This window comes from Lepidochelys kempii, chromosome 2 (genome assembly GCF_965140285.1).
Source record: "Lepidochelys kempii isolate rLepKem1 chromosome 2, rLepKem1.hap1, whole genome shotgun sequence".
NCBI lineage: Eukaryota > Metazoa > Chordata > Testudines > Cheloniidae > Lepidochelys > Lepidochelys kempii.
The window spans coordinates 248617107-248630449 of record NC_136381.1 but is presented as its reverse complement, the minus strand read 5'-3'; the positions used below and the strand labels follow the sequence as shown (position 1 = coordinate 248630449).

Genomic DNA, 13343 nt, shown 5'->3' with positions numbered 1-13343 from the left:
ACTCTGTCTTGTTATAGATATAAATGTACAATTTCTGTTTGAATCTTGCTAAATTCTTGGCCTACATTCCAAAGTTTAATTACACAGTACAAAATCAGAACATTTTCCAGCCTAGAAAGGACCTGAATTTCTAATGTACAAAAACAAGCAGAAAAATGTTTTCCTAAAAACAAAAAAACAAAAATCTTTTCTATCACTCCAGTGAATCCTGATATAGGACTAGAGGTTTGTTCCAAAATGAAGAACCCGTTTGCCTGAGCATACCAATGACAAATTGCATAAATAGTGTAAATTAAATAAACAATTGTTATTTATTAGAGAATTAATAACACATACACACATGGATTCTACTCACTCCTCAGCTCATTAGTTATGAGGTCATTATCACTAATTCAGAAAATATATCTGAGTGTACATAGTCCTCATTTTGGAATTGTATTTGGCTTTGTATGTTGCCTTTCACACTCCAGGTATCTCATGCATTTTACAAAGAATGCTATTTATGTTGGCAGCTGAGAACTAGTGTTTCCCAGCATTTGGAATTATTCAACATTCTTTTTAATAATGTTGACAGCTGAAGGTTACTCAGGAACCCAGAGCAAAAAAAGGACGACGTAATCAAAGTGTGGAACCCAAAAAGGAAGTAAGTAGCCTCACGTGGTATGTCTGCCAGTTAAGCAAAACAATGAAAATAAAAACACTTTCAGAATCATGATAGACATCCCTTATTTTCTGTCACATTTTACTTGTTTTATGCTACTATCATTAAAAGTTTGAGTGTCAGCACGGCGACCTTCTCTGCTGAAGACTATAATGAGATCTGTTTATCTTAAGGTTTTGTATTGGCACTCACCACCATGGTATCTGTGTAAGATCACCACAAGTTTAGCGACAAGTAATAGTCAGATGGTATCATTACAGTTAAAAATCTCCATCACTAGTAAATCAACGTCCCATTGACAATAGTTTCTTTAGGAGCGGCAAACTAGGTTTAATTTTAATAATATATTACATATTTAAAAAACTGTTAGAAGACCATTATTTAGGTTGCCAAGTCAAGGACTCAAAAGTTAGGAAATGCCAGTTTTATGGTTGCCCACAGAACCTTAATTCTACCCACTTGTACATCCAAACCATGCACTGAAGGATTATCCTAATAGACATGCACAAGAAGGCAGTGGCACTGGCAGCCATAAATCTGGCATTTCCTAATTTGCATTCTTAATAATGTTCCTTTAATGTAGTTTTTATGTGACTTCATAGTTGTTTTGAAAAAAGGAAATAGATTTTAAAAAACCTGTTATGTTTGACTGTAAAAACACCCCCAACTTACCTCATGAGCTGGGTTCAAACCCTGACACTTAAGCACAGACTGCTACGAGTACTTGAGCAGCAGAACTAACTATATTAGTTGGCAGCAGCAGAAGTCTGTTGTCCCAGTATAGGGATGGGCTGCTGGGTTCAGAGGATGGTCCAGTGGAGCGTGGCCTGGCTATCTCTCCATCCTTGGGAGATGAAGAGGCTCCTGCCCCATGTGGTGCCTCCAGAGTGGGGGATGGATCACTGGGGCCATGTGCTAGGTACGTATGGGGAGGGGTCCTCTGTTTCTGCAGTTTCTCTACAGTTCCCAGGGGTTCCCAGGGCAGTGTATGCATCTGTCGCTCCTGCTGCTAAGACTTTGGCAGCAGGTTGGATCCAGCTCATTAGTATATTGGGGCATTCAATTATTTTGGCAGCCTGCCAAAATAATCCTGTGAAAATGCAAGTGGGAGAAAGAAAATGGTGATTTCTAACAGTCTACAATTCAGCTAAACTGAACAGAATTTCTTGGGACAAAGAAAAGACACTTCTCAAGCCTAGAGACTGTCTCCCAACCAAATTTGAAATGTCCATTGTAAACAATGAAGATGTTAGAGTTTCTCAAGGAAGGTTCCAATGATATTTTTATATTGAAAGGTGTTAAGCAACCTCAATATACAGGTCACTACCATCTCTCCCTATAATTGTGTGGGTCACCAAATTTTGTCCACTTGATAGAGGCCTGGAGGTTGAATCTAAAGGGCACAGTTGAACAGAGAGCAGCCCACCTTTGCTTTAATATGGGGAGAGGAATCACAGAAACTACAGGTTACAGCACACAATGCTTCATTGTGGTTTAGGTGACACCAGTTGGAACATTTTATTCTGGGACATGTAGTGTCAGTGGGCCTCAACTCCAAATGAAAAAGGAGGGCAGTCACAGGTTATAGCTTAGGCATACTGATTTACTTCTTTCTTTGAATGTGCCCAGATCTTGTGCTTATGACATTTGAACTCATGGGCCTGGCTGTCCTTTCACTTATGCCAACCCTACGTGGATGTAACACCACAGACTTAATTAAACTACTCCTGATTTATGCCAGTATAAGTGAGAGGAGACCCAGGCCCAGCACATAGAAATGGAAAACTTGTTCTTGCTCATTTTTGTTCTGCTTTTTGTGTTGCAGAATTGTTTAAAAAAAAACCTGGTCATAACTGGCAGAAAGGTTAGATGTTCTTGTATGTGATTTATATAATATTTTAAACCTGTGTATAAATATATATTGATGCAATATTTAAAATGTATTGTTAGAATGAACAAGGCAGGATATTACCATGACCACCTACATTTTAAAGAAATAATGTACAGTAACTCCTTGCTTAACATTGTAATTATGTTCCTGAAAAATGCTACTTTAAGAGCAACAATGTTAAGCGAATCCAATTTCCCCATAAGAATTAATGTAAATGGGGGGGTTAGGTTCCAGGAAAAAAAATTTCGCCCAACAAAAGACTATATATATGGGGGGGGGGGTGTTATACACACACACACAGAAAAAGTTTGATTGTGAAGCTTGGTTGAGGTGGTGAAGTTAGAGGGTGGAAGAGGGTGGGATATTTCCCAGGGAATGCCTTACTGCTAAATGATGAACTAGCATTCGGCTGAGCCCTCAAGGGTTAACACATTGTTGTTAATGTAGCCTCACACTCTACAAGGCAGCACGAATGGAGGGAGGAGAGACAGCATGGCAGAGAGAGACAGAGACACACACCGTGTGTGTATGTGTGTGTGAGAGAGAGAGACGCGCATTGCCCCTTTACGTACAGTGACCCCACTCTAAGTACATTGCCTTTTTAAGTAGATCAGCAAGTTGAGACAGCAGCTGCTGCTAGCAAGCTCCCTCCGTCCTGAGCCTTGTCATGTCCCGCACCTGCTCTGTGGAGCGGGGGCAGAGGGGGACACCCTGACATTAGCACCCCTCTTTCCCTTCCATCCCCCCCGCCCCCTCCCCCAGCTCTGCACAACAAGCAGGAGGCTCCTGGGAGCAGCTCCAAGGCAGAGGGCATGAGCAGCACATGGCAGTGGGGGGCGGTACAGCTGAACTGCCCGGCAATTGGTAGCCTGCTGGGCGGCTGCCGCACAGGAAACTTAGGGGAGCTGAGAGCTGATGGGGGGCTGCCAGTCCACCCTGGTTCCAAGCCCCCACCAGCTAGCTCAACAGGCTGTTCTTCCTGCAAGCAGTGGACAAAGCCAGCGGCTACCAAACAACATTATGAGGGAGCATTGCGCAACATTAAACAAGCATATTCTCTAATTGATCAGCAACGAAACAATGTTAACCTGGATGACATTAAGTGAGGAGTTACTGTAGAACTATATGAAAAATACAGGGAAAAGTTTAGGTCAGTGCCCTCAAGTTTTATTCATAGTGCAAACTGATACAAAGTCCTAAAACATGCATTAGTATCACAGTGTATGATTCTTTGTATTGTTATTGCTTGAAATATGAGGCAAAGTATGTCCTATACTTGATGTGAGGACATTAGATGTCAAATAGACGAAACCTCCTTAAAAAGATCTCTCCTAGTAACTACAATAATACAGTAAAAAGAACAGGAATACTTGTGGCACCTTAGAGATTAACAAATTTATTAGAGCATAAGCTTTCGTAGGCTACAGCCCACTTCATCGGATGTATAGAATGGAACATATAGTAAGATATATATCTATACACATACAGATAAGTTGGAAGTTACCATACGAACTGTGAGAGGCTAATTAGTTAAGATGAGCTATTATCAGCAGGAGAAAAAAACTTTTATAGTGATAATCAAGATGGCCCATTTAGACAGTTGACAAGAAGGTGTGAGGATACTTAACTTAAGGAAATAGACTCAATATGTGTAATGACCCAGATGCTCCCAGTCTCCATTCAAACCCAGGTTAATAGTACCTAGTTTGCATATTAATTCAAGCTCAGCAGTTGGTTGTTGGAGTCTGTTTTTGAAGCTTTTCTGTTGCAAAATTGCCACCCTTAAATCTTTCACAGAGTGGCCAGAGAGGTTGAAGTGCTCTCCTACCGGTTTTTGAATGTTATGATGCCTGATGTCAGATTTGTGTCCATTTATTCTTTTGCGTAGAGACTGTCCGGTTTGGCCAATGTACATGGCAGAGGGGCATTGCTGGCACATGATGGCATATATCACATTGGTAGATGTGCAGGTGAATGAGCCTCTGATGGCGTGGCTAATGTGATTAGGTCCTATGATGGTGTCACTTGAATAAATATGTGGACAGAGTTGGCATCAGGCTTTGTTGCAAGGATAGGTTCATGGGGTTAGTGTTTTTGTTGTGTGGTGTGTGGCTGCTGGTGAGTATTTGCTTCAGGTTGGGGGGGCTGTCTGTAAGCGAGGACTGGTCTGTCTCCCAAGATCTGTGAGAGTGAGGGATCATTTTTCAGGATAGGTTGTAAATCTTTGATGATGCGCTGGAGAGGTTTTAGTTGGGGGCTGAAGGTGACAGCTAGTGGTGTTCTGTTATTTTCTTTGTTGGGCCCGTTCTATAGTAGGTGACTTCTGGGTATTCTTCTGGCTCTGTCAATCTGTTTTTTCACTTCAGCAGGACGGTATTGTAGTTTTAAGAATGCTTGATAGAGATCTTGTAGGTGTTTGTCTCTGTCTGAGGGATTGGAGCAAATGCGGTTGTATCTTAGAGCTTGGCTGTACACAATGGATCGTGTGGTGTGTCCTGGATGGAAGCTGGAGGCATGTAGGTAAGTACAGCGGTCAGTAGGTTTCCGGTATAGGGTGGTGTTTATGTGACCATCGCTTATTAGCACAGTAGTGTCCAGGAAATGGACCGCTTGTGTGGATTGGTCTAGGCTGAGGTTGATGGTGGGATGGAAATTGTTGAAATCATGGTGGAATTTCTCAAGGGCTTCTTTTCTATGGGTCCAGATGATGAAGATGTCATCAATGTAGCGCAAGCAGAGTAGGGGCATTAGGAGACGAGAGCTGAGGAAGTGTTGTTCTAAGTCAGCCATAAAAATGTTGGCATACTGTGGGGCCATACGGGTACCCATAGCAGTGCCACTGACTTGAAGGTATATATTGTCCACAAATGTGAAATACTTGTGGGTGAGGACAAACTCACAAAGGTCAGCCACCAGATTTGCCATGACATTATCAGGGATACTGTACCTGATAGCGTGTAGTCCATCTTTGTGTGGAATGTTGGTGTAGAGGGCTTCTGCATCCATAGTGGACAGGAGGGTGTTTTCAGGAAGATCACCAATGGATTGTCGTTTCCTCAGGAAGTCAGTGGTGTCTCGAAGATAGCTGGGAGTGCTGGTAGCATAGGGCCTGAGGAGAGAGTCCACATAGCCAGACAATCCTGCTGTCAGGGTGCCACTGCCTGAGATGATGGGGCATCCAGGATTCCCAGGTTTATGGATCTTGGGAAGCAGATAGAATGCCCCTGTTCGGGGTTCTAGGCATGTGTCTGCACAGATCTGTTCCTGTGCTTTTTCAGGGAGTTTCTTGAGTAGATGGTGTAGATTCTTTTGGTAATCCTCAGTGGGATCAGAGGATAATGGCCTGTAGAATGTGGAGTTAGAGAGCTGCCTAGCAGCCTCTTGTTCATATTCCAACTTATTCTTGATGACGACAGCACCTCCTTTGTCAGCCTTTTTGATTATGATGTCAGAGTTGTTCCTGAGGCTGTGGATGGCATTGTGTTCAGCACGGCTGAGGTTATGGGGCAAGTGATGCTGCTTTTCCACAATTTCAGCCCGTGCACATCAACGGAAGCAATCTATGTAGAAGTCCAGTCTGTTGTTTTGACCTTCAGGAGGAGTCCACGCAGAATCCTTCTTTTTGTAGTGTTGGTAGGAAGGATTCTGTAGGTTAGTATGTTGTTCAGAGGTGTGTTGGAAATATTCTTTGAGTCGGAGACGTCGAAAGAAGGATTCTAGGTCACCACAGAACTGTATCATGTTCGTGGGCCTGGAGGGACAAAAGGAGAGGCCCCGAGATAGGACAGACTCTTCTGCCGGGCTAAGAGTATAGCTGGAAAGATTAACAACATTGTTGGGTGGGTTAAGGGAACCGTATTTTTATGGCTGACTTAGAACAACACTTCCTTGGCTCTCATCCCCTAACATCTTCAGCCCCCAACTAAAACCTCTCCAGCACGTCATCAAAGGCTTACAGCCTATCCTGAACAAATGATCCTTCATTCTCACAGATCTTGGGAGACAGATCAGTCCTCGCTTACAGACAGCCCCCCAACCTGAAGCAAATACTCACCAGCAACCACACACCAAAAACACTAACCCATGAACCTGTCCTTGCAACAAAGCCCGATGCCAACTCTGTCCACATATTTATTTAAGTGACACCTTAAATAGGACCTAATCACATTAGCCACGCCATCAGAGGCTCATTCACCTGCACATCTACCAATGTGATATATGCCATCATGTGCCAGCAATGCCCCTCTGCCATGTACGTTGGCCAAACCGGACAGTCTCTACGCAAAAGAATAAATGGACACAAATCTGACATCAGGAATCATAACATTCAAAAACCGGTAGGAGAGCACTTCAACCTCTCTGGCCACTCTGTGAAAGATTTAAGGGTGGCAATTTTGCAACAGAAAAGCTTCAAAAACAGACTCCAACCAACTGCTGAGCTTGAATTGATATGCAAACTAGATACCATTAACTTGGGTTTGAATGGAGACTGGAAGTGGCGGGGTCATTACACATATTGAGTCTATTTCCTTAAGTTAAGTATCCTCACACCTTCTTGTCAACTGTCTAAATGGGCCATCTTGATTATCACTACATAAGTTTTTTTCTCCTGCTGATAATAGATCATCTTAACTAATTAGCCTCTCACAGTTCGTATGGTAACTTCCAACTTATCTGTATGTGTATATATATATATATCTTACTATATGTTCCATTCTATGCATCCGATGAAGTGGGCTGTAGCCTACGAAAGCTTATGCTCTAATAAATTTGTTAGTCTCTAAGGTGCCACAAGTACTTCTGTTCTTTTTGTGGATACAGACTAAGACGGCTGCTACCCTGAAACCAGTAATACAATAATAATCAATAATAATATCCAAACCCAAAAGGGGGCCAGTGATCTACACAGGGATGGGTAATCTAAGAAGTATTATGGCTGCACTTGGAGAGGTTTTTAATGGCCTGGCATAGTTTACCTGAAACACCCCGCCCTATTAGCAGGTATTGATCCTACTGGTAAAGATTTAAGAAAGTTCAAATAACTTTTCTGAGACAGGTGGATTGTTACCCCACCCAGGTATAGGGAGGTGGAAATGGCTCTCTAAGAGAGAGGGGCCAGCATGGTAACTGAGTAATCCCCATTTAGGGACGCTAGAAGCAACCAAGTTTAGACTCCTAGACTTTAAGACCAGAAGGGACCATCAGGATCATCAAGTCGACCTCCTGCACATTGCAGGCCACAGAACCTCACCCACCTACTCCTGTAATAGAACCATAACCTCTGGTTGAGTCTTACCCGCCAGACACCTAGGAAAGAATTCTCTGTAGTAACTCAGAGCCCTCCCCATCCAGTGTCCCATTACCGTCCGTTGGAGATATTTAATATTAGAAGTCACAGATCAGCTACATGCCATTGTAGGCAGTTACATCCCCCACCCGCTGTTCCCTTTGGAAGGCTGGTCCAGAACTTCACCCCCCTGATGGTTAGAAATCTTCATCTAATTTCAAGCCTAAACTTGGTGATGGCCAGTTTATATCCATTTGTTCTTGTGCTGACATTGGCACTTAAATAACTCCTCTCCCTCCCTGGTATTTATTCTTCTGATGTATTTATAGAGAGCAATCATATCTCCCCTCAGCCTTTGTTTGGTTAGGCTAAACAAGGCAAGCTCTTTGAGTCTCGTCTCATAAGGAAGGTTTTCCATTCCTCTGATCATCATTGTAGCTCTTCTTTGCACCTGTCCAGTTTGAATACACCTTTCTTATATATGGGAGACCAGAACTGTACACAATATTCAAGAGCAGGTCTCATCAGTGCCTTGTATAACGGTATTAATACTTCTCTATCTCTCCTGGAAATACCTCACCTGATGCATCCTAAGATTACATTAGCCTTTTTCATGGCCGGATCAGATTGGCAGCTCATAGTCATCCTGTGATCAACCAATACACCCAGATCTTTCTCCTCCTCTATTGCTTCCAACTGATAAGTCCAGCTTATATTTCCTGAGTGCACGACTTTGCAATTGGCACTATTAAATTTCATCCCATTTCTATTACTCCAGTTTTCACAGTCATCCAAATCTTCTTATATGGTATTCCAGTCTTCCTGCGTATTGGCAATACACCCCAACGTTGTGTCATCCACAAATGTTATTAGCACACTCCCACTTTTTGTGCCAAAGTCATTAATAAAACTGTTAAATAAAATCAGTCCCAAGACCAATCCCCCAGGAATTCTACTAGTAATCTCCCTCTAGCCTGACAGTTCACCTTTCAGTATGACCCATTGTAGACTCCCCTTTAACCAGTTGCTTATCCACCTTTCAGTTCTCATATTAATCCCCATCTTCTCCAGTTTAACTAATAATTTCCCATGTGGAACTGTCTCAAATGCCTTATTGAAATTCAGATAGATTAGATCCACTGCATTTCCTTTGTCTAAAAAATCAGTTATCTTCTCAAAGAAAGAGATCAGGTTGGTCTGGCATGATCTACCTTTTGTAAAACCATGTTGTATTTTATCCAGTTTTACCATTTACCTGCATGTCCTTAACTACTATTTTTTTTTTTCAAAATTTGTTCTAAGACCTTGCATACAATTGAGGTCAAACTAACAGGCCTGTAGTTTCCCGGATCACGTTTTTTCCTCCTTTCTTAAAAGTAGGTACTACAGTAAAATCTGTTTTATCCGGCACGTTGGAGGGATGGGGGGTGCTGGTAAGTGAAAAATGCCAGTTAACTCAGAGGGAGGGAGTTTGGGTGTGGGAGGGGGTGCAGAGTGCGGGCTCTAGGAGGGAATTTGGGTGTGGGAGGGAGTGTGGGCTGTGAGAGGGGGTGTAGGGTTCCGGATCCGGGGGCCGCTCATCTCAGGCGGCTCCCCACAAGTGGTGACCTGTCTCCGCTGGTCCTAGGCCGACGCACGGCAGGCGGCTCTGTGCACTGCCCCCGCCCTGCCTCATGTGATGGCTCTGCAGCTCCGATTGGCTGGGAACCACAGCCAATGAGAGCTGTGGGGGCAGCGCCTACGGGCGGAGGCAGCGCACAGGGCCACCTGCTGCGTCTCCACCTAGGAGCAGCCGGGACAGGTCACCACTTGCAGGGAGCCGCCCGAGGTGAGCGGTCCCCGGATCCAGCACCCCACACTCCCTCCTATACCCCCTCCCAGACCCAAACTCCCTGTCAGCCCCACCCAACTGGACTATAAACCAGAATTTCAATGAAGATCAGAAATGCTGGTTTATAGAGCTTTCTAGTTGGCAAAGTGACGGATAAAACAACTTTTACTGTATAATAGCAGTGCTCCAGTCGTAGGGTGTAACCCTTGAGTCTACAGATTCATTAAAAATCCTTACTATTGGGCTTGCAATTTCATGTGCCAGTTCCTTTAATATTCTTGGATGGAGATTATCCAGGTCCCCCAGTTTAGTCCCATTAAGGTGTTTGACTTTGCCATCCACCTCTGATGTGGTAATTTCTACTTCCATATCTTCATTTCCAGTAGTACCCCTGCCCCGTCCCTAAACTCCTTATTAAAAACTGAGGCAAAGTATACATTTAGGTGTTGGGCCATGCCTAGATTACCTTTAATCTCCAGCCATCCTCAGTACTTAGCGGTCCCACTTCTCCTTTTCTTGTTTTCTTTTTATTTATATGACTGTGGAAGCTTTTACTATTGGTATTAATTTCCTTTTCAAGGTCGAAAGGTCTTGGCTTTTGGTAGTTCTTACTTCTCCCCTACACTTTCTGGCCTCCAAGAGGTAGCTCTCCTTGCTGATCTATCCCATCTTCCATTCCTTGTAGGCTTTCTGTTTTCTCTTAATAACTTGTTTGAGATGCTTGCTTATCCATGTTGGTCTGCAACCCTTCTCTATGAATTGTTTCTCCTTGCTGAGATACAGGCTTCAGATAATTTCTGCAACTTTGGCTGAAAGTAATTCCAAGCCTCTTCCACATTTGAATCATTGAGTTCTTCAGTCCAGTCCACTTCCCTAACTAATTCCCTTAATTTTTTTAAGTTTGCCCTTTTGAAAACAAGAACCCTAGTTGCAGACCTATTTTTGTTTATCCTTCCCTTTAGTTTTGGGAGAAGACTTGAGCCGAACTTCATGTTGTATTAGTGTTCCTTTTGGGTCAATAAAAGCAGATCCAGAAAAGGGTTGAGTTAGGGCTCTAGTGCGTGTTTTGAGAGCGGGTTTGGAACAGTGCCTACTCAATGAGGTTATAATATAGACTGTTTTGCAGTTTTTGACCTAATGCAGGCCTCTGGATCGGCGACCAGATAAGGGCAGCTCTAAGAAATTAATCAGGCTGACATGTTACATAGCACTTGGTAGCAAAAGGGAATACACAATCTACCTTTTAATGGGTATAATTTCTGTACTCGTCATTTAGGCAACAACAAAGCATAGCCCAAGCAGTAGACATTGTGATAAATGATGGTTTGACATTGCAGAGAATTTGTTAATTATCCATTCTGCATTAAGTGGTTATCAAAATAAAAAATAATAATCTTTTCTTAGAGGAAACAAACAGGGTTTTTTTGTGATTTTAAACACTTCAAGTTCCCGGTCTGGGGGATGGAGGTGAGGGGGTAATATTACTTATATCTTAAAGAGCATGGACCACTAGTATTATTCTGTTACGAACTGTGAGCTAAATTCAGTTCTACAGTAACTGTGATTTCTTCCCTGGATAATTATGTAACTGCACAATGCTTTCATGGTCATCTGTGTCTAGTTCTGTTATTATTAGTAACACTTGGCATCTGATTAGCCTTTCAGTTTCAAAGTGCTTTTGAAACAATTAGTTAATCCTCTCAGCAGCCGTGTGAGGTAAGCAAAATCTTATAAAATACCAAAGTAGCCTATTGGGCCCAATTTAGCCCAGCGTCCACTAGAATAAACTCAGGTTTAAGGGCCCACATCTAGGATCCCTCTGAGAGGGTGTTAGTGAAGAGAGGATGCAGCCACCCCTTCACTAAGGGGCTTGTGTGGATGCAGTGTAACCCCCAAATGGGCAGTGCTGGCTGAAAAAGGGGGCATGGCAAGGATGACATACTGAGATTCGTCATGTCCTTTGGAGCCTTGGCCTCCGACTAACGCTGCCAGCACTCCATCACACTGAGCACCCTCCAGGAACAGGGTCTTGGCTAGTAAAGGGGGATGTTAACGTATGCCTAACTTTGCCAGCTTCAGTGTATTCGAATCCTTCCTTTTGGATGCTAAGAGTTATAGTCTGTCCTGGACATAAGTGTTAGAAATTTTGCTCTTTCTCTGTAGGAGCCAGAGCCTGAAACTGAAGCAGTAAGTTCAAGCCAGGAAATTCCCACAATGCCTCAGCCCATTGAAAAGGTTTCAGTCTCAACACAGACCAAGAAGTTAAGTGCCTCTTCTCCAAAAATGCTGCATCGGAGCACCCAGACCAATAATGATGGAGTGTGTCAGAACATGTGCCATGACAAATACACCAAAATCTTTAATGACTTCAAAGACAGGATGAAGGCTGATCACAAGAGAGAGACCGAGAGAGTTGTACGAGAAGCAGTGGAAAAGGTAGCCCTCACCGCAAGTAACCCAAACTGTACACACGTGGTTTGGGGAGGGAGAAGATTGATGTCTTCTGTCATCTGTTCTTAAGAAAATAGGGAAAATCCTTTTTTAAAGTGCAACTTTCAAAAGAAACTGTGTAAAAACAGCATTGGTTATTGTATTTCAGAGAGTCCATATCAAATGTGCTTAGTTTATTCAGTATAGTTGTTTTTTTCTAGCTTCTATCCCTGCAGATGTAACCTGCTATCTGAAAATCAAGCTGTCTTCATTCATTCATTATAATTGACCCCAGTAACACTTTTCCAGCTCGTTTGATTCTAAATTATGCCTTCAGTCTTCACCTGTGTGATGTCATGCGGTGGGATTATACAGATGTTTTTTATCGTCTCTTTAAGTGAAACTGAATAAATAATTTTCTTGTCAGTTATTTCATCTTGAGCATTAAACAGTTTGGGTAAGATTGAATCTTTAAATGTTACCCTTTGAACTCTTCCACCCATTGTGTTTTTTTCATACTTAGTGAAGTTTCTTTGCATGGGTTTTGTCCAATCTGCTCTTACTGTAAATTTGTACAAAAGAATTAAAAAAATCCCTTGTAAACTGAGCACATCTGATCTAGAGTCATTGACACAATACACGTGGAATCCTGTGATGCTGCTTTGACAGAGTTGCCTTGCAGTGTAGAACTACTGTAAAGTTTTGATTGTGATCTATGTATTGTATGCTAAATTGCTGGGGTCAGTTTTTTATTTGTTTTTAAGCTTCTACATTTTCCAAGAATGAAAATTCTACTTTGTTTGACCTCCATCTACTATGGTAATGGTATTTAGAGGTAGCCAAAGAATACAAATACGCATTGACTTTCTTTATTGACTTGCTTCCCTTATCCCAGCTGCGTACAGAGATGGAGGAGGACAAAAGGCAAGCTGTAAATAAAGCTGTAGCCAACATGCAAGGAGAGATGGACAGAAAGTGTAAGCAGGTAAAGGAGAAGTGCAAAGAAGAGTTTGTAGAAGAAATTAAGAAACTAGCAGGTCAGCACAAGCAACTGATTTCCCAAACCAAGAAGAAGCAGTGGGTAAGTGTCAGGATTTATTACCAGTGAATAACTGAAAATGTTTTGTACAGGCGGCAGGAAGCATGGATGTGCTTTCACCATTACTGTTAACCACTCTGTTCTCCCTGAGCTATTAACCTTGGGGTCATCCTAGTCTCCCCTCCTCCCTCTGCTTTTCCTTGC

General features: G+C 42.7%; 1 protein-coding gene across 15 annotated transcripts in view; it reads left to right on the top strand.

The window, feature by feature from the left end:
- Positions 1 to 13343, top strand: part of ZMYND11 (zinc finger MYND-type containing 11) — a 160675-nt gene that overhangs the window by 141709 nt on the left and 5623 nt on the right. For 9 of the 15 annotated variants that reach the window (XM_073334520.2, XM_073334515.2, XM_073334507.2 and 6 more), the window contains 4 exons: positions 575 to 643; positions 2487 to 2525; positions 11834 to 12106; positions 12996 to 13181. In XM_073334520.2, the coding sequence (XP_073190621.1) occupies positions 575 to 643; positions 2487 to 2525; positions 11834 to 12106; positions 12996 to 13181 (567 nt within the window). The remainder of the gene's footprint in view (positions 1 to 574; positions 644 to 2486; positions 2526 to 11833; positions 12107 to 12995; positions 13182 to 13343) is intronic. The other 6 variants (XM_073334521.2, XM_073334514.2, XM_073334516.2 and 3 more) reach the window with 3 other exon arrangements.